The sequence below is a fragment of the Chionomys nivalis genome, chromosome 19, assembly GCF_950005125.1.
Source record: "Chionomys nivalis chromosome 19, mChiNiv1.1, whole genome shotgun sequence".
NCBI classification, from domain to species: Eukaryota; Metazoa; Chordata; class Mammalia; order Rodentia; family Cricetidae; genus Chionomys; species Chionomys nivalis.
Genome location: NC_080104.1, coordinates 41,804,127 through 41,825,706, shown reverse-complemented (window position 1 = coordinate 41,825,706; position 21,580 = coordinate 41,804,127). Strand labels below are relative to the sequence as shown.

Here is a 21,580-nt window from a genome sequence, read left to right as displayed (position 1 = left end):
CTCCCTTTCCAGTCCCTTCAAGCCACCCTTCTAAATAACAAGTTTTTCAGGCCCATAATTTCAAAACTCAGGAGCCTGAGGCAGAAAGATTGGTTCAAGACCAGTTCATAGCTTTCACAACAGAGTGAGACCCCAGCCTCAAACAAATAAACGCTAACCATTCCCCAAACTGCTGAGTGTAGTGTCTTGTCCCATGCCTGTAATCTCAACATTTGGGAGGTGGAGGTGGGAAGATTGAGAGTTCAGTTACCCTTAGATACATGACCAGTTTGAGAACTTGTTTCAAAACAAAGAATTGGGAGGGAGATGTCATCCTAGCTACTTGGGAGGCTGTGCTGAGGCAGGAGGATACCTAGATCAAAACCTTGCCTGCCCTACAGAGGGAATTCAAGGCCAGCCTATGCAACTTAGTAAAATCTTGCATCATAAAACAACAAGGATATAAGACAAATAAATAAAAGGTAGCCTGAAGAAGAAATTTAGAGACCAACAGGGCCAATCTTCTGTTCTAGGAGAGACCCCCAGACATCCTATCCGGCGCACATACAGCTCCTACCCGGCCAGCAGGCGGCGCGCACGCGCTATACGGCCGAGTGCGGAGCCCGCTCCGCGCAGCGTCGGACGTGCGCGCATCCTAGAACGGCGAGGCCGCGCACGCCCGGGACTCCCTAAGGCGGGTGGGTACCCCAAGGCCATTTCCGGGAGGGGCGGGGCCGGCGGAGGCGCACCTCCAATCTCTGCGGCGGCAGCGGAAGGGGGAACTCGGATCCGGCGGCTGGCGGCTCAGTCACTTGCAGAGCGGAGGCGCGCGAGGTGTGAGGCTGCAAGGCTGAGCCGGGAAGAAGGCGCGGGACCTCGGCCTGAGGAGGTGGAGTCGCCGCGGCGGGCCGGTCGGGACTGAGGCTGAGGCTGAGGGGAACCAGACCGGGCAGAGGGGAGAGGAGGGAAGAGGAGGTGGGGCGAGCTTAGAGGAGCAGGGGCGAGCTGAGGGGGAGGTGGGAGGAGGGCGAGCCGAGAGGAGCAGGGGCGAGCTGAGGGGTGCGAGCCAAGATGAGCAGGGAAGAGCCGAGGGGGAGCCGAGCTGCGGGGTAGCGGGGGCCCAGGCTGAAGGGGAGCGGGGCTGAGGCGAGCAGGGCCGGGGCTGAAGGGGTGCTGAACTAAGGGCGGGAGTTGGAGGCCCCGGCTGAGCGGTGGCGCGGAGAGTTGGGGCGCCGAGCTCGGGCTGCGGCTGGGCGGGGAGGCAGAGCGGGCGAGGAGCAGCTCGAGATCTGGCTGGCCGTGAGGCCGTGGGTCCGGGGACGGAGCTTTCTAAATTCCCAGTCTGGGAAGGGGCGTGTCCCCCTCGTGGACTCCTCGGCTGGGTTTTTCTGGTTCGGCCGGCCGGCCGGAGTGTTGATAAGGCAGGCAATGAAATCCCGAGCCTTCCAAGGAGCCAGGGAGGCAGCTGATCTAGCAGTGTGGCGACGCCTTTACGTCTTAGAGTAAACAGATGTGTTTCCCCTTTTCAGACGCTGAAGAAGAGGAGTCCTGGGAAGACTCCTGCGGAGGAAGATGCCCAGTACCGACCTTCTAAAGTTGGTGAGTCCAACCTAGGAGAGAGACCCTTGGTCCCTAACTCTTAGAAGGATCTGAGTCATGTGGCGATTTCACCTCTGACGTTTGCTTTTCGTAAAAGAGCATCTCTACCCCCTTTTAAAAAACCGGAGTTAAAATGATCAGGTTGAATATCTCGCGGAATGCAGTATATGCAGAACTTACAAGGTCCTGGAGAATCCTTTCCAGACTCATGCAGATGGCTTGCAGCTTTTTCTGCTGTCGCAATTAGAGCAGTTGCTTTTGTTTTGTTTCTGAAACAGTGTCTGGCAGTGGATCCCCGTGTGGCCTGGAACTCAGCAGAAATCCTTGGCCTTGAACTTTTAGTCATTTTTTCTCCACTTTATCTCCTAGTGCTGGGACTTTTGTTTATTTAGGCTTTTGCTTGGTTGGTTTTTGGAGACAGGGTCTTCTGTGTAGTCCTGGCTGCGCTGTATCTTACTGTGTAGAGCAGGCTGGCCTGGAATTCCAAGAGATTTGCCTGTCTCTGTTTTTGAGTGCTGGGATTAAACGAAGGATTTAATCTGCCAGTTTGTTTTCCAGGCAGAGTCTCTCCGAGTAGCCTAGGACGGCCTTGAACTAACAGTCCTCCACCTTCAGCCTCTTGCTGGGCCCTTTTTGAGATAGTATTTCACTAAGTAGTCAAGACTGTCTCTGAACTCCTCATATAGCTGGAGCTGGCCTTGAACTCTGTAGTTCAGAGGAGAGACAGGAGTGCTTGCTTTGTCTCCTGAACCTAATTAAAAGTTCATCTAAAATAGGTTCTTATCTCAGATTTAATGAGTTTTCAGTAGGTAATAAGTAGCATTTAGAAATGTTGGGAACTTGCCAGGATCCCAGGACTCAAGTTCAAGATCATCCTGGTCTCCTAGAGCTAGTTCCAGGACACGCTCCAAAGCTGCAGAGAAACAAAACAAAACAAAACAAAAAACAAACAGACAAACAAAAATGTTGAGAATTAAATAAAAGGAATCTAGTCTCTCCATCCCCCTTCACCTCCTCCCTCCTGGCAACAATTATTACAGAGACACTTGCTGCTGGCTTATTGGATGGTTAATGGAGAATGGCTCCTAACAATGGGCAGTTTCTTTTCTTTCCTCTGATCTCTCTGGATATGTATGTAAATGATGAATTCCCATACAGAAATAGAATATTCATGTAAGGACTTGTGCGGGGATTAACAAACTTCTTTGTCTGAGCAGGACTTGCATTTATTTAGTCTGTTTGGAATCCCTTTTGTTCTGAGTTATTTCTTCAGCTGTCCTTGTACCCATTGGTGACTTCCTGATACTCTAGAATGGGGATTTTGTTCTCCTAATTTGCAATAAGGGAATTGACGTAGATATCAATAATCTTGACACGTCATTTTCTGAAGGTTCCATAGAGATTACATAAAATGCTTTCACTAGAGAAGTTGTCATTCTTAGCTGTAGTGTGTTGTTACTTGGGGCGGAATGGTTTTTATTATGATCTGAGTTCAAGGTTCTCTTTCTACTTTTTATGATAGATAAAACTGACGCTTTGACTGGGAAGAAAGGGCCTAAAAAAGTGAGAAAAAGCAAAAAGCCCCAAAAATTTCAGCACAGGAAAATGCCTCAGAATCTCAAAAAAAGGTCTGTGTGTGTGTGTGTTGGCTTCAGGGTCTTACATGCTAGGCCCGTGTTCTATTTCAATTCTCATCGCTTATTTATTTATTTATTTATTTATTTATTTATTTAGTGCCAGGTTCTTACGAAATGCCTCAGTCAGTCTTTGAACTAAGAATCCTCTGACTCACCAGGCTCTGACTAAAAACAGCCTTAAAAGTCATATGGTGCTGGGCGGTGGCGGCGCACGCCTTTAGTCCCAGTAACTCGGGGAGGCAGAGGCAGAGGCAGGCGGATCTCTGTGAGTTTGAGGCCAGCCTAGTCTACAAAGGCTTAGTTACAGGACAGGCTTCAAAGCTACAGAGAAACTCTGTCTTGAAAAACAAAAAAACAAACAAACAAAATTAGACAACTCACATCAAGAATGTATTAGAAGGGCTGGAGAGATGACTCAGCAGTTAAGAGCACTGGCTGCTCTTCCAGAGGACCCAGGTTCAATTCCCGGCACACACTGTCTATAACTCCAGTTCCAGGGGAACTGACACCCTCACACAAGACATACATGCAGGCCAAACACTAATGTACATAAGATATAAAGAAATAATTCTTTAGAAGAAGCAATGTATTATATACGGAAAGAGATAGTCTACATACTTATTAAATTTTTACCGCAAACTCTGAAAAATGTTCTGGCACCCTTTAACAGATGGAAAACTAGACTTTTCCTGACTTCCACAGTAGTTAAGTGGCGGAATTGTTTTACCTCCAGTGAAATAATTTCAGAAGACCCCATCCCTTTTAACTTTGCAAAACCACGTTTGGGACACGTGTCTGGGAGGTAGAGGGTTGTTGATCATTGTGGCTGACCTCAGAGGGTTTGGGAAGACCAGAAATTGGAATTATTTGGGGGGCACTTTGGGAATGCATGTGGGGAGAAGATTCTTGTCTCCTGAGATCTTTCTTGAAAGTCCCTGATGTATTATAAAATCTTGTTTGTTTTTCTTTATGTAGCAGTTACGGCATTGAAGTTTTGAACTTTGTGCCTATTACAAGTATAAATGTTAAAGTGTTTGAAGAGCCTTACAAAGTAATTAGTGTAAAGCGGATGTCTAGTGACAGCACTGAACCACTGTGTGAACAGTGTGTTGGAGAGAAAAGAGGAAGATCACCTAGAGTCCACCTGTAAAGAAGGAGCTTGAGTTCTGTGTGTTCCTGCCTTCAGTTTTGTCTGTCTGGTTTGGGTGGTTTGCCTGTCTTTTTTCCACTTGGTCACGCCTTGGGACTGTAACACTTTCCATCTATGTCTCTGGGAGAACAAAGGAGCATGCTTCTCTACGGAGAGTCTCTCAAGAGGGAACTCAAGTTAGGCAGTTTCGTAGCAGCCTTTCTTCACTCTGGCAGCACTTTCATCCATACTCTTCAGTTGTAATTCCGTCTAATGGTGTCACTTTGTAAGTTGTCGAATAGAGTTCTAGAGGAAAATTGAATTCATAAAGCCAGGTAATAGGTGGGTTTTTTTTTTCCTTGCCCAGAGATGAAGAAAAAGTTTGTAGATATTCTATATAAAACAAACTTACCTGATTTGGTGGTATTTTTTGTTTTTTTTCTCCCGATACAGGGTTTCTCTGTGTAGTTCCCGGCTGTCCTGGAACTCACTTTGTAGACCAGGCTGGCCTTGAACTAAAAAAGATCCATCTGCCTCTACATCCGGGCTACTGGTTTTGAAGGCAAAGTGCCACCACTGCCCAGCTGGTAACTATTTATTTGGATAAGTCCTTAACCTAAGTAGTTTTGCTTCCGAGAGACTTTTGACCATCTTGGAAAACACTTCTTGGCTACTAGCATCTTCTAGATAAAAAACAGGAATAAAATCAAGCAGCCAGTAATGACCATGGCCTCCCCAGTCTGTAACAGGGATGTGTTATAGAATGTCTGCAGTCCTGAGGTTGAGAACTCAGTCGGAGGTCTCTAATATGGCTAACTGTTTATCTGCAGGCTTTATTTTCCTGTGAGTAGAGAAATGAGCCTCTTGCAGTGTTATTTCAATTATTTTGCCCGTAGCTCAAGCCCTGTTATCTTGATATAGCTGGATGAATCTATAGTGTGACCATCTGCAGGAGAACGAAGTCCTGAAGAAATAAATACTTTCCTAATTCAACATTTCTGTAGCACCCTTTGAAATCAAGCCTCCATCAAAAATAAAATCTTGGAGCTGGCGAGATGACTTTGGTGGTCAAGAGCTTTGGCTATTCCTCCAGAATACCCAGGCTTGATTCCCACATGGTGGCTAACAACTGTAATTCCAATTCTAGGGGATTCAGTGTCTTCTGGCTTCTTCCAAACCAGGCACACAAGTGGTACACAGACATACATGAGGCCAAAATACCATTTTTTTGATTGATTGATTGATTGATTGATTGTCTAAAGAGCACCAGAACACCACATCAATCCATTGAACATCATGTTTAAAAGGAAAAAAAATCAAATCTTTCCCAGTCTTTGAACTTGTTCCATGACATTTGACTCTTAAAAATTATTTTTTAAATATTTATTTTATGCATACAGATATTTCGCTTGTAATATGTGTATGTAGTGCCACAGAGGCCAGAAGAAGGCATCAGATCCCCTATAACTGGGGAGTTGTGAGTCACCATGTGGGTGCTGGTAATTGAACCTGGGTTATCTGGACTCGACCAGTGCTATTCACTATTGAGTGAGCCCTTGTGCCTCGACCTTTGACTCTTTTTTTCTGGGATACTTTCTTTCTGAATCTCAAGTGTAATTTAAGAATAGCCAGGTAGAGCCGGGTGGTGGTGGCGCACGCCTTTAATCCCAGCACTCAGGAGACAGAGGCAGGCGGATCTCTGTGAGTTCGAGACCAGCCTGGTCTACAAGAGCTAGTTCCAGGACAGGCTCCAAAACCACAGAGAAACCCTGTCTCGAAAAACCAAAAAAAAAAAAAAAGAATAGCCAGGTAGCATGCCTTTAATCCCAGCCCTGGTCTTCCAGAGCTAGTGCTATGACAGGCTCTAAAAAAAAAAAAAAAAAAAAAAAAAACTACAGCAAAAACCTGTCTTAAAAAAAACAAAAGTTATTTTCTATTATTTGAGCCTGGTTTTTTGATTGTAGGATTAATTGGAGGAAAGGGAAATTCTTTTGACTGACAGAACATTTAAAATTGTGTGGGCACTCCAGAGGTAATTGTAGGGTGGATACTGTATTTGATATTGTTCTAGTATTGTGATAAAACAGAGCTCTAGTAATTTCTTCAGTCTTTAGTCTAAAGGAAAGGGGAATTATAAACAAGTAAGCTACAAATCCCATAGTTAGCTTAGCTTTGCATTCTATGTGCTAGTTATTTTTAGTAACATTTGCCTTCTTAATTAATACACATTACTCTAATATTACATAAAGTGTGTGCACATAGGTGGCAGAATTGAGAACCAGCCTGGGGTTAAGAATTTTCCATGGGGAATTGATTTGCAGTGAATCAGTCTTCATGCAAAAATACACAGAGCCCAATTACTTGGAGAAAAAAACCATGCAGTTAATGGAACAGTGGAGGCCAAACTGCTGTGGCTTTATCAGTCATCTGGCACAATCCAACTGTGTGTTTTGAGTGTTTTAGGGTCTGTCCAGCAAGGCAGGGCAGGCTTAAAGAAAACTAGTGAGGAGCCATGTGTGGTGGTATATACTAGTCAGGGTGTCAGGGTTCTCTATCTATCTATCTATCTATCTATCTATCTATCTATCTATCTATCTATCTATCTACCTACCTACCTCCCTCCCTCCCTCCATCCATCCATCCATCCATCCATCCATCCATCCATCCATCTATCTATCTATCTATCTATCTATCTATCTATCTATCTATCTAGGATTTGTTAGATTTTCTTACAGGCTGTGACCCAGCTAGTCCAACGATGGCTGTCTCTGGACAGAAAGTCCAAGGATCCAAGTTGTTTTGCCCACGAGGCTGGGTGTCTCAGCTGGTTGTCAGTATACATTGGAGTCCCAAAGAAAAAGGCTCTAATAGCAGTGAAGGAGTACCTCAGCGGCAGGATGTGAGAACTTGCTAGCGAGAATGAGGGCAAGCAAGTGAACAACAGCAAAAGCTTCTTTCTTCCGTGTCCTTTATGTGGGCATCCATGAGAAGGTGTGGCCCAGATTTAGGGCGGGTCTTCCAACCTCAATGGTTGACCAAGAAAAGCCCGCACAGGTGGTGCTTGGATTTTTAGTTAATTCCAGATGTAGTCAAGTTAATGACCAAGACTAGCCATCCCACCTGTCATCTCAAACTCAAGGGGCAGGAGGACCCCGAACTGAAGTCCTGACTTAAACACTGAAATCCAGGCAAATTGGACTACATGGTAAGACTGTCAACAAAACAAAACACCAAAAACAAAACAAAACAAAACAAAAAAAAACATAGCTAACCAAAAAATCTGACAGGGAATGTTTTGGAACATCCCGGCGCTAGCAGATAGAGCCTCTTAATCTCTCTTAGGTCTGAGAAGGCAGAAGAGGGAGTGTTTATTTTTAGAACCTTGGGTTCTGAAGGGGAGTGGCAGGTATTCTCTTGGATTGTAGCCACTGGGAGGACAGGCCTGTAGGAAAGGAAACAAACTATTTTCCCACCCTCTGGTTTTTCCACTGAAGTTGGCATTCACCAACAGAACCCAGAGACTACAAGGAGCCTAGTTAATTTAATTCATAGAGGCAGCCTTGTGAGGAGCGCGATAGAGCCAGAAAAGTTTGGACGGAGGAACTAAGGGGGAGAAATGCTTAGAATGCTGAAGTCAAGTTAGTTTTCCAGGAACCAGCAAAGAGAATGTTGAGAATGGGTAGGATGTTAGTAACAGGAGGATAGAACCACAGGCCAAGTGTTTCTACAGGCCGGCGAGCTCAGAGCTGCTTTGTCCTGGTACTAGTCATAGAATTTTTCTTTTTTAATTTAATTATTTTATTTTTGAATTTTTCGAGACAGGGTTTCTCTGTAGCTTTTGGTTCCTGTCCTGGAGCTAGCTCTTGTAGACCAGGCTGGCCTCGAACTCACAGAGATCCGCCTGTCTCTGCCTCCCGAGTGCTGGGATTAAAGGCGTGCGCCACCACCGCCCAGCCCCTAGTCATAGAATTTTAATTACCATTATGAAGCGCCTTTAGAAACCTGAACTCCAACAGTCCCCTCCCCTCCTATCCCCTTCCCTCATTCTCATTATATCTTCCCAACACTGCACCCCCCTCTTACTTTTTGGAAAGACAGGGTCTGGACCTTTAACCCGTGTTGGCCTTGCACTCACCATCTTGTGTCTTTCACTCCCTCAATTACTGGCATGGATCACCACACCTAGCTTAAAGTGTTTGTATGTGGAAGCCAGAGGTCACTTTATTGTGTTGTTCCTTAGGAGCCATCCGCCTTGTTTGAGACAGAGTCTGTCACCGGGACCTGGGGCTCGCTGATTAGTCTAGGAAGCCAGTAAACCCCAGGTATCTGCCTTCCACTGCCTCCTAAACTCTGGGATTACAGATGGGTGCTACCAAGCCTTGCTTTGAATATGGATGTTAGGATTGAACATGCAGCAAATACTTTACTAGTTTAGCTCTCTTCCCAGTCCCAAAGGCTGCATGTTGTAATTGTACAGGTCAATAAATAATTCCTATATGAATATACTATTACTATCTAGATGAAAGAGAATTCCCAGCACTCCAGCAGGTTCCTCACGGCCCTCCACTCCTACTTGATGACTACTCCAGGTGCTTATTCCTCCCACTTTAGATCACTGTTGATTTTCAGAATTTTAAGTGGAAACATAACATTATTTTGTGAGTGGTCATTTTGTTCAAAAAAATTTTTTTTGGTTTTTTTTTTTTTTTTTTTTTGGTTTTTTCGAGACAGGGTTTCTCTGTGGTTTTGGAGCCTGTCCTGGAACTAGCTCTTGTAGACCAGGCTGGTCTCGAACTCAGAGATCCGCCTGCTTCTGCCACCCGAGTGCTGGGATTAAAGGCGTGCGCCACCACTGCCCGACTGTTTGTTCAGTATTTTATCTCTTTCTGTTTTTCTTCTTGCTATTATTACAATGTATAAATAAATATTGCAATTCAGTTTATTCTTGATGAAAATTTATGTTTCCAGAGTTTGGGCTGGTGTGAATGATATTGTTACATTCTTGAACTTGTCTTTTTGTAAACGTCAAACAAACATTATGTCAAAATATATAGTGCCAGATTTCTGTAGTAGTTTTTTCTTTCTCTTTTGAGACAGGGTTTCATGTAGTCAAGGTTGGTCTCAAACTTCATTCATAGTCAGGACTGGCCTTGACCTCTGAATCCTCTTGTTTGTGTAACACAAGTGCTAGAATTACAGACGTTTACCACCTCCATACCTAACTTTTTTTTTTGTAGTTTTGAGACAGGGCCTTCCGTACACGGCAGCACTGGATGACCTTGAACTTACAGCCTGCATCCTGGGGTGTGCTGCTTCGTTTTTAGTTTTTGAGATGTTCCAACTCTGTTTGTACCTCAGATTATAACCTTAACTTCCATTCTTCTTGCTCTCACCTCCAGAGTACTGAGATTACAGGCATGCCCCCAACCACACCCAGTTTATGTGGTGCTGAGGGTTGAACCCAAAGCTTCATGCTGATTAGGTAATTTTGCCAGCTGAGTTACATCCCCGGCCTTTAATTTCTTTCTCTTTATTTTTGAGGCAGAGTGTGGTAGTTTGAAGGTAATTGGCCCTCATAATCTCATAGGGAGTAGCACTGTTAGGAGGTGCGGCTTTGTTGGAGTGTGTATGACCTTGGAGGAAGTGTGTCACTGGGGAGGGGGTTGCAGTTTCCTATGCTCAGGATACTGTCCCGCCGACTTCCTGTTGCATGCAAGTTGTAACTCTCAGGTACTTCTCCACCACCGTGTCTCTTGCATACTACCATATTCCCAGTCATGATGATAATGGACTGAACCTCTGAAACTGTACGAGAGCCACCCCCATTAAATGATAAGACTTACTGTGGTCGTGGTGTCTTTTCACAGCAATGAAAACTCTAAGACACAAGTGTCACTGTGAATCTTATGCTGTCCTTGATAAATTTGCAACTGGAGTGACGGAGTTCTCTGAACATTTTTTTCTGAGGTGTGTAGTCACTGTTTTGAGCTGCGTTTGGCAGATAGGTCTAAAGTGGAATAGATCAGTTATTTATTGAGTTTCAGCCTTAATGGTTCCTAGATTTAAAAACATTAGAGGGAAAAATTTGTTTCCAAATTCTAGTAGAAGAGTTTAGGGCAAAGATGCCATGGTGAACCTGGTCTTTGTCTAGTATTTTGTTTTTGTTTTTTGTCAAAGTAGAAGAAAGCCTGTGATTGTTTAGCTCAGTTCGTTTTGAAAATGTTTTCACACACTTTCCTAGCAGTCTGCTTGGCTGTCAGAAACATACGAGTTTATGATCTGCAAGCTAAGCTAAGTCGTTAGCTGATTTAATTCTGTTTTGTTGGCAGGTTAAAGGGCACTTGCAGCCTTCTGATTGATTTATTTGGTATTGAAGGTTAAAATTTGATGTATTTGTTACCAAATGGGCATATGCTTATTAAAATATATTCTGTTATCACCATCTGTGAGAAAGTACAATGTCAAGCACAGGAATTGAACTGAAGGCCATTTCCAGCTCCACTGACTTTTGCTTGATTAATGCAAAGACTGTTTTACATTGCTGTTTGTGAAAAGAAAGAAAATGATGAGCACCAGATCATTTATTTGTCAAACATTTAGTAAGTGTTGAATGTCAGTAGTGATTTGGTGTGTGTGTGTTCAGACAGGGTCTTAATTCTGTAGGTGAGACTGTCCTGGAACTCAAAACAGTCCTGCCTTATTTTCCCAAGTGCTGGTATTATAGGTATGAACTGCCATGCGCAGCTTCTGCAGTAATTAAAGTGTGTGTGTGTGTGTGTGTGTGTGTGTGTCTTATACAGGTAAGTCAGAGGACAGCTTCCCGGCGTCAGTTCTCTCCTTACACCTGTATGTAGTTTATAGGGATTGAACTCAGGACACCAGGTTTACTTGGCAAATGCCTTTACCTGCTGAGCCATCTTGCTGACTTTTGATTATTTTTTTCCTTTTAAAAGTTTTTAATACCCACATAAACTTTGTGCAAAGGAAGTAGTACTTATATATTTTTTTAACTTTTCAATTTTTTAATGGGGACAGTCACTTGATAAATAGATAATTTTGTGCAATGGGGGGCGGTCTTACCCTGTAGATCCGGCTGTCCTGGAACTTGCCAGTAGACCAAACTGGCCTCACACTTACAGACCTCCACTTGCCTCTGCCTCCCGAGTGCTGGGATTAAAGACAAGTGCCGTATCACCTGGCTCACTGAACAGATTTTTGGATAAGAAAAATGATAGTGGTAGAAATTCACTTGCTCTTTGAACTTAAGTCCAGTACTTATCCAGAATGGGAATGAAGATAAAGGGGGAGGGGAGGAGATTTTCCAATTTGGGTTTTTATTTTAATGTATTTTTTAAGTGTGTGCTTAAACAAACTTTAATAAGGTCAAATCATTATTCATATTGCAAATATAAGATGAACATATTAAAGACTTTTGTTTGTATTAGGGAAACTTGTCACTTATAATCTATTCAAAAGAGAAATCCAAAGCACACATACTTTTATAGAGCAGGGGCATTGAAAATGAGCCCAGTATGGTGGCACACACCTGTAACCCCATTCGTTGGGAGGTTGAGAGAAGAGATTTCTGTGAGTTTGAGGCTAGTCTGGGTTTCTTGCTAAGTAACAGGTCAACCAGGAGCTGTATGCTAGTAAACCTCTGTCTCAAAACAAAGGAAAATAAACCAAGAAAAGAGAATGTGCAAGCGGAGACAAGACTTGTTTCTTCAGTAGTGAGGATGGAAGCTAGAACTTTTACTGAAACGTGGCAAACTTTGTTGTTTATATATGAAAATTTGTTTGCCTGTCCATCAATTATCTACAGGTTGGCGAGCTGTAATGTTATCTTAGGGTCAGAAGCTGTAACCTAGAGGGTGACCTAGATAATACTGGCTTTCTATTGGAAGCAAACATTTCCCTGTTGCTTTTCACATATTATTAAAATATCTGAAACTCTGTCAGATGTTACTTCTAGATGAATTCTCTCACTGCTTATTTCTGTTTTAAGACTTGGGTGGTAGACTTTCCCAAAGGTGTTTATGTAGGTTGTCCGTCAGAGAGCAAGATAAGATCAAGTCCCTGGTTTGTTCTTGTGAACAGGATTGCAAGTTTCCCATGGCTTAGTAACTCAGCTGGTGTTAAATTTAAATTTAATATTAAAATTTCTTATCTCTCTCTAATGCTAGCATGCTCATGTAGGAAAAAGATTTCCACCAATACTTAAAAATTTAGAAAGTCAGGGCTGGAGAAATGGCTCAGCAGTTAAGAGTGTGGGGACTCAAGTTCGGTTCTTACCACCCCTATCAGGTGGCTCACAACTACCTGTAACTTCTAGTGAGAGCTGATGTTTCTGGTCTCTCAGGCACTTGCATGCGTTGTAAATAACCCCATATAGACAAGTGCGTGTACACATGTTTAAAAATAAAACTTGTAGAAAATTTTAGAAGTCTAGGCTTCTTTTTTAAAATTATTTATTTTTATTTTATGTTCATTGGTGTTTTGCCTGCGTTTATGTCTGTGTGAGGGTGTCAGATCTTGGAGTTATAGACAGTTGTTAGCTGCCATGTGGGTACTGAACATTGAACCTGGGTCTTCTGAAAGGACAGTCAGTGCTCTTAACCGCTGAGCCATCTCTCTAACCCTAGACTTCTTAACTCAGTAATAAAGATAATCTAGTATGGTTAGTTATATTTATCTAACTTATGTGCTAACTTTATCCTCATTTGTGATATGCTCAAAGAAATTAAATCTTTTCTTCATGAAGAATATAGCTTATTTTAATAGATCTTACTTATTCAATAAATTCACATTTTTAGTCTTCAAAAATGTCTTAGTTACTTTTCTACTACCCAGAGGGTGAGTCTGTGACCATCATGGCAGGGAGCATGGCAGTAAGCAGGCAGGCATGGTTCTGGAGCAGTAGCTGAGAGCTTATATCTGATCCACAAGTGAGAGGCAGAGAGAGTTAACAGGGAAACAGTATGAGCTTTTGAAATCTCAAACCCTGTTACACACTTCTACCAAGGCTACTAATCCTTCCCAAACATTTCTATAAACTGTGGATTGAGTATTCAAACATCAACCTATTCAGGGCAATTCTCATTCAAACCGCCACAAAATAATAATACATTTCTTTGTGCTTTGAAAGGCAACCTGGCTGGGTCTACACAGTAAGCCATTATGATAAAAGAGTTTGGAGCACATTTAATAACACATTGGAGGAAACTTGCATAGGTTGAAAGAGCATTTCTCTATGAAATCTTTTTTTTTCTTTTTTTAATTTGGGGAAATTTTTTTTGAGCTAGGGTCTGACAATGCATTTGAATGTGCCACCATACCTGACTCCTTATACTCTTCTGTGTCTCTCAGCATTTCTTTTGCTAATTGAATTTAGTTCTTCACCTAATTTAAGCTCCCTCTAGTACATTTTTAAAAGATGTATTTTTGTTACTTTTTACAGTTATTTGTGAATGTGTGGGATGTACATATGAATGAGTCCAGTGCCTGTGGAAAGTTGAGGTCTTAGATTCCCCTAGAGCTGGAGTTACAGGGTGTTTTAATTCTCCTCATGTGGGCACTAGGAATCAAACTCAGGCCCTCTGCAAAAGCAGTTCTTCACTGCCAAGTCATCCTGCCAGTCCCTCTAGTACTTTTTTGATGTATTTCGGAAGAAAGGTGCTCAGAATTGTTACTAGAAGAAAGCAGCTTGTCTTTTTTGGATGCCTTCTCCTGATTGTGCACACACGTGAATGCTTGATACACACACACACACACACACACACACACACACAGTACTTTAGCTCTTCCACTTCTGTGAGTTTAAAAGACTTTACGTTTCTACCAGTGTACTCCCAGTGATTGGAAACATTGTATTCTTTCTCCTTCTGTGGCCAGGGTTATTTGATATATCAGAGATGGGGAAGAGTTTTACTTTAGTACCTCAGGGCTGCAGGTAGAACAATTCACTTAGAAGTGCTTGTGGAATAATACTGAGCATACAGTCTAACCTTCAGTGGGTGGCTGGAGAGAACCTGTGGGCCTGTATGCTTTCTGAGATGGATCTCAGACACTGATCACCTGAACTCCTGCAGGGAAGGTTTAGGGGAAGTGTGTAGTTTGTTCTTGATGGAGCCTGTTTCTTCTGTATCACAGCAGTTTGGCTGCAATGGCTGTTGGGTTTGTTGCTCAGTTCTCACTTCTTTAATGACCCCAGAGAGTTTTCCCTTTGGGCTTATGATCTGCTTTTGCTGATTAACTCTGCTCTCTTTTGAGGCTCCTAGAGGTAATGTTTTCTTACCTGTTTACTTTGTACTTTGAAGTCTTATAGAATGTAATCTGTAAGACTCTGGGTCTCCATCATAGAACTCTCAAGTAGTCGATTTGGGTATAACCGGTTTTTCTTTTCCTTGGTAGCTAATTTCTGCTCTAAAGCTCAGCCTTTTGATCAGATGTGGGATGGAAAACAAAACAGATGACTGGGGCTGGAGAGATGGCTCAGCGGTTAAGAGCATTGCCTGCTCTTCCAAAGGTCCTGAGTTCAATTCCCAGCAACCACATGGTGGCTCACAACCATCTGTAATGAGGTCTGGTGCCCTCTCCTGGCTTGCAGGCATACACACAGACAGAACATTGTATACATAATAAATAAATAAATATTTAAAAAACAAAAAAACAGATGACTGAATGAGACCACAAGTCTGTTCTTTTTCTTATCAGAATGTGAGAACCAGGACTTTCACTTTGTAATAACATAGTCACTACACTAGACCATACTAGGGAAAGCAAAATGGTGGTTTTTTTTTTTTTTTTTTTTTAATTTTTATTGTTGCTTGTTTTGAGACAGGATTTCAATGTGTAGCTTGGCTGTCCTGGAACTCAAGTCTGTAGACTAGGTTAACCTCGAACTCACAGAGTGAAACAGTCTTTAATATATGATTCTGTAGAAAAGGACACCAGCATAGAGACAAGACAAAAATAACTGGTGTGGTGATTTTGTTCAAGCCAGTGGTTTTTTAAATCCCGGATTATGAGAAGTTTCTGCCCTCTTTTTCCTTTAGGCTGGTATTTCAGGGATTTAGTCTTCACATTCTTTTAGTATAGACCCCTCTCTAAATTGCCACCATTTAGGATGCAAAGCCTTATCTCATTTTTAAGCCTTATCTCCTTTTCTGATTGTGGGCAATCAGTAAAGAACTCTTGAGTGCTGGGGGAACTGCCAACTAGGGCAAAGGGGCCCAGTGCTTCCTGCTTATCTGTGTCTTTTTGATGATGCACTAAGTATACTTTGTACTAAAAATGGATGGTAATGATTTATTTTTTGCAGAGGTTGCACCCAGGGCTTTATGCATGCTAGGTAGGGCTCTCTACTTTTATATCTTTCTTTGCAGAATTGCAAGGTAGCTTTAAAAATTTTTAAGTGTCTGTCTAAAAAATAAATACTAGGAACAATTGATTTAGTTGACCTGGTAGATTTATGTGACTGGTTTATTGCTTCCTGAGAAAGCTTGGAGAATTTCTTTTTCTTCCTTCCCAAGAGCTGGGCAATTGGGTCTCAGCAATGTAAGTGAACTGTTTGTTGTTTCCCTATAAAGAAAAGGATGGGGAAAGGGTCCTGAACCATTTCTCCCTACTCCTTGTACTAGGACTTGACCCCAGGGCTAGTCAAGTGCTCTACCCATTAACACCGTCTCAGTCCTCTCACCTTTTTGTTTTGATTATTTTGAGATAGTTTCACTAAGTTGCCTAGAACTTGTGTGCTCTTGTTTCAAAATACATATTTCTGGGCTTTTTCGGTACCAAGTGAACTTCTAGTGGGGATATTCTGAACTATAGTCCTTGGGTAATGTGGATGTACTCCACTGGTTTAGTAGAAAGTGGTGAGCCAGAAGATAGATTCTTTTGCAGGTCTGAGCTGAGGGGAAGCACATTTTGAAATTAGTTTTTGAGCCTTAGTTTCTTCATCATTGAAATAAGATTGGAGTAGATGGTCTTTGAGATTATCTCAAACAGTAACTTTCTATGACTTTGAAGTCAGTAATTTTTAAAAAACTTAAAAATTTTATGTATATGATGTTTACCCATATGTGTATATGGATCACGTAGGTGCCTGTGGAGGCCAGAACCGAGTGTCATATCTCCTGAAACTGGAGTTAGAGATGGTTGTGAGCAGCTCTGTGGGTGCTGGGAACTGAAGCTGGTTCCTTTGCAAGAGCAGCAAGCTTTTCCTAACTGCTATGCCATCTCTCTAGTCTCCAGAGTACTTTTTTTTTTTAATTTAATTTATTTATTATTTATACAGTGTTCTGTCTGCATGCCAGAAGAAGGAACCAGATCAAATTACAGATGGTTGTGAGCCACCATATGGTTGCTGGGAATTGAACTCAGGACCTCTGGAAGAGCAGCCAGTGCTCTTAACCTCTGAGCCATCTCTCCAGCCCCTCCAGAGTACTTTTTGAACTAATTTCTTTCATTAGTGGTCTATTTCTTTTAGAAGCAGGTAGCAGGTGTGTAAGCCTGTAGTTTGAGAAAGCCGCACTCAGGGACTTGGCCTTTGAGACTCCATTCTGGTCGTTTGGCAGTGTCGTTCTTGGTTGTGAGGGAAGTGAAGCTGTGGGCCCTTACTTTGGCCATTAAGAGAAATGAGTGTTGAGCCTGTGCACCTTCTGGTTTGCACCTCTCATAGTTTGGTTCTGTAAAATGAGGTGATGGGGAATAAGAATGAAACAGTTTGTGCCGTCCCCCCCCCCCCCCCCCCCGCTTTTGCAATGTGATCTTTGGATCTCAGTATCTTTGCCTGTGCAGGACAGATGTGCTCTGATGACCTGTGATACTGTGATTGGCAAGCTTGTCAGCTCAGTGGATACAGAGCTCAGTTATAAATGACTGGCCTTTCTTTTTCCATATTCAGTCCGAAGCCATTGTGCCCTGAACAACTTCAGTGGCAGAGATGTAAAACTTCCTAGGATCTTGCAAAGCACATGATCTAAAGGATATAAGTATTACAACTATTTCACTTTAGTTGAGGAAGTATTGAAGCAGATAGGTTAATTCAGTTTATTGGTATTCTTAGTAGCACCAGAAAACCATGGATTAAAGTCTTTGTGCTGTTCTCTCTGAAGCTTTGCTCCAGGTCAGATTAAATCACAGTGCCCCTAGACTAATGCAGTTTGACTGTGACCGTTAAAAAACGACCAATTCAAGGCATATTAAATGTCGAGCACATTAGAAGCTCAAAGAAAACATTGTACTGGGGTAAAAGGATCAATCTTCTATTGGGAAATAGCTTTCTCAGAGCTCTAATTTTGTAGTGGTTTATAGAGATCCGGAAAATCGTTACTGTTTGAATGTCTTACTCTCTGCCTAAGGTTTCAGTTATGGCCAGATGTGTGCTTTGGTACAAGCAGGCAATTTGAGAGGTTTTGATCATACAGTCTCAGCTTACATTCCACTATTTAAAAGCCAATAGTCAATTGTTACAGGAGACCGTAGATACTAAGTTTTAGATTGGGATTGATTGAGCTGATGTGAAAATAAAAAAGGAGACAGATTTCTACGGGAGCAGATTTTCCTTCATCAGAACAGTGAAGGGCAGACATCTATGAGGAAATGGAAACTATGCGCTCAGGTTCAGGGGGCTTGGCTTTCATAGGTCGGGCAAGGGAACTTTTGGGGTAGAGGATTCCACATGTAGAGCTGTTCCTCTGCATCTCGAGGTTATAAATACCAATGGAAGTTGGTATGTTGATTACTTGTATCAGAGTGTCAGTTTCCCTCTTTATAGCGTTTCCCAGCTCACCTGGGTTTGGGGGTTATTGGGCCTTAAATTCCTGTTCCAGTGGGTATTGGTAGGTTGTTGGACTAGATAGATATATAACTTTAGTTAGATGTGAGTGGTATCATATACCTAAAATAGAGTCTGCCCCGAACATAAATTATAAACAGAAAGCTCTTGGGTTACTTTTGAATGCAATGTACCAGGCAGTCTTTTGCCCAGGGATTCTAAGAATCAAGCATTGAAAGAAGACTGGAAAGATTAGGGTTGTCGTTTAGTGGTAGAGTATACACCTGATATGCAAGAAGCCTTTGGCTCAGTCCCCAGAACTGCAATAGCAACAGAGGGAGGGAAGGTGACTGACTATTGAGTTAGGAAACTCAGGTTTCTGATTTTTCAGTCTGTCCTAAACCTTTCTGTAGGATCGTAAGCACATCATTTCAAACCCATGGGGCCTCTGCTTATAAAGTGAGATTGTTTATGTTCTTGATCACTAAGGTTCCCTTTAGGTCCTAGATTCTTTGTTGCAGGGTTGCATCAGAACCCAGCTTGGGGTTTGTACTGTTTTTAAGACCCAAGGGAGCTGCCTTTTTCCAAGGAGGTAATGCTAGGTTACTCCACAGAACTGTTCCGTGAGCCGTCTGTGTGGTGAGGCGCTTCTTTATTGGGGAATGAGGCTGTTGTTTGTAGTGACCCAAAAAGGACTTTAGAATGAAGCCAGAAGAAATTTCTGTGATTATTTGCCTACACAAGTTTGTCATGAGCCTTTTTTACTTTGTTCTTACTGTCTTTGGAGATAGAGAATTTACAGTGGATCTGAATTCTAGGATTCCCATTCTCTTCCTGATAATCAACACAGTTGGGTCCAGTGAGATAGCAAGGGTTAAGAGCAGGAACTGCTCTTATAGAGGATCTTAGTTCAGCTCCCAGCACCCACATTCGGTGGTTTCCAACAACATGTAACTTGGAGAGAGTCTCTGTCTGTCTCTGTCTCTCTCTCTCTCATACACATACACACTTGAAAATTTAAAAATAGTTTTTAAAAGAAATTGACACAGTCACCAAGAAAGTATGTTGTTGCTGAATTTAATTTTGTAATTAATTAATGAAGACTATCTCTGTCTTCATACTGTAATTTTAAGGCTTTTGAGTATTGTTTTTCATTTCCTATTCTTTGCTTTGTCTTTAATGTTCATTCATTGCAATGAAGAATCAATATTTTATTTTATCTTTTGACACTGACAACATGTACTTTCTATGTGAACTGGGAATTAGTACCCCCTACTCATAACACAGGTTTTGTTTTGTTTTGGTCTTTTGAGACAGGGTTTCTCAGCTTTGGAGCCTTTCCTGAAACTCACTCTGTAGACCAGGCTGGCCTCAAACTCACAGAGATCCTCCTGCCTCTGCCTCCCAAGTGCTAGGATTAAAGGTGTGCACCACCACTACCCAGGTCACAACACACTGTTTAACTATGTGGTTTAATCACAGCTTTGACCCTAGTCTCCTGGTAGAAATCATGGCATCCCTTTGATGGTGACAGACTCCTCCGGTCTTTCCCAATTTTTATGCTGTAATTGCCATTGCTTTGTAGGATTGAAATTGTTGATAGCAACAGTGGACTCTGGGGAATGGTCACCTGTTGTAGAGCTGTTTCCATGGATAACCCTCAGGGAACCTAAAACCTGCCTAATGTTAATTGCCTTTTATTAGTCCAATTACTAAAGGTATTGTTTTAGTCCATTTGGGATGCTGTAACATAATGCCTTAAACAGTGGCTTATAAACAACAAAAACTCATTTTTTTTTTTTTGACGGTTCTGGAGGCTGGAAGTCTAAGTTCAGGGCAATATAAGTTGAAGGTCCACTTCTAGAAGGTGGCACTCAGAAGAGGGTTCATGTGAGGGTTTCTAGATATTGTCTGTTTGCTGTGACCTCACTTAGAAGGAGCAAGTTCACTCTCTGGGGTCTGTCTCTTGTAAGGAACCTAATTGTAATCATGGCAGCTCCTCCATGATTTCATAATCTCCAGAGGTTTCTACCTCCTGGAAACACTAGCTTGAGGGGAATGTAAGCGTTTAGTCCATAGTCGGTTCAAGAAAGATTTGTTAGGTACCCGTTCTGTTTGTGAGATCTTGTATTCTTAACAATAATAGATAGCCAAGAGGAAGAAAACTCAAACCAGTACCACCTTTTTTTCAAAACATCTTTTACTTCTTTAGCTTTCCTTTTCTTCTAGTCTTACCATAGTTAATGGTAAACCACTTAACTAATCTCTCAAACTTGAGTTTGAAAAGTTGGAATTATTTATACTATTCTCACTCCTGTATGTCATTTTTTTTTAACGTCCGTAGAATTTTCTTTCACCTTTTTTTTTTTTTTTTTTTTTTTTTCGAGACAGGGTTTCTCTGTGGTTTTGGAGCCTGTCCTGGAATAGCTCTTGTAGACCAGGCTGGTCTCGAACTCACAGAGATCCGCCTGCCTCTGCCTTCCAAGTGCTGGGATTAAAGGCGTGTGCCACCACCGCCCGGCTTTCTTTTACCTTTTTAACTAACTTAAAATTTATCTCTCTCAAGCCGGTCATGGTGGCACATTCCTTTAATCCCAGCATTCAAGGCAGAAGAAGGTGTATGAGTTAGAGGCCAGCCTGGTCTATATTGTGAGTTCCAGGACAGCCAGGACTCCACAGAAAGACCCCATTTTAAAACGAATATATTAGCAAAATTATTTTCTCTTTATCATTCTTCCCTTTAGTAAAGTAGCCTTTCCTTGATGCTTTCTTAGCATACACTCGCCCCTTTCTATACATTTCCTTCTGAAGAATTCTGTCATTTGTGTATGGATGCATGTAATGTATATACGAGTGTGTAGGGGCAAGAGAACTGATTTGATTAAGAGCACTTTTGGGGGCTGGAGAGATGGCTCAGAGGTTAAGAGCATTGCCTGCTATTCCAAATGTCCTGAGTTCAATTCCCAGCAACCATGTGGTGGTTCACAACCATCTGTAATGAGGTCTGGTGCCCTCTACTGGCCTTCAGGCATAATGCAGAAAGAATATTGTATACATAATAAATAAATAAATATTTATTTTTAAAAAAGAGCACTTTTTGCTCTTGCAGAGGACTCTGGTTTAGTTCCCAGTCCCCACATGGTAATTTATTACCATCCTAATTCTAATTCCAGGGTATCCCATGTTTTCTTCTAACTTCCTCTAGCACCAGACATGCATGTGGTATACAGACATACATGCAGGCAATACATTGATACACAGAAAATAAAATTTATAATGTAAATACATCCCCTTTCACTGGCGGCAAGGTACTAGCTTAGTGCCTTAAAAATGTTAGATAGTAAGCTGGGCAATGGTGGCTCACACCTTTAATCCCAGCACTAGAGAGGCAGAGGCAGGTGGGTCTTAGTCAATTTAAGGCCAGCCTGGTCTACAAAGCAATTTTCAGGACAGCCAGAA

The 21,580-nt window shown here is 42.2% G+C and overlaps 1 protein-coding gene across 2 annotated transcripts in view; it reads left to right on the top strand.

Annotated features, from left to right (window-relative positions):
• The first annotated feature begins 750 nt into the window (after window positions 1-750).
• Window positions 751-21,580, top strand: part of Sgpl1 (sphingosine-1-phosphate lyase 1) — a 49,602-nt gene continuing 28,772 nt past the window's right edge. Inside the window, exons 1-2 of one of the 2 annotated variants that reach the window (XM_057751823.1) lie at window positions 751-868; window positions 1,509-1,578. In XM_057751823.1, coding sequence (XP_057607806.1) covers window positions 1,552-1,578 — 27 coding nt within the window. In that variant the 5' untranslated portion in view covers window positions 751-868; window positions 1,509-1,551. The other variant, XM_057751824.1, reaches the window with a different exon arrangement.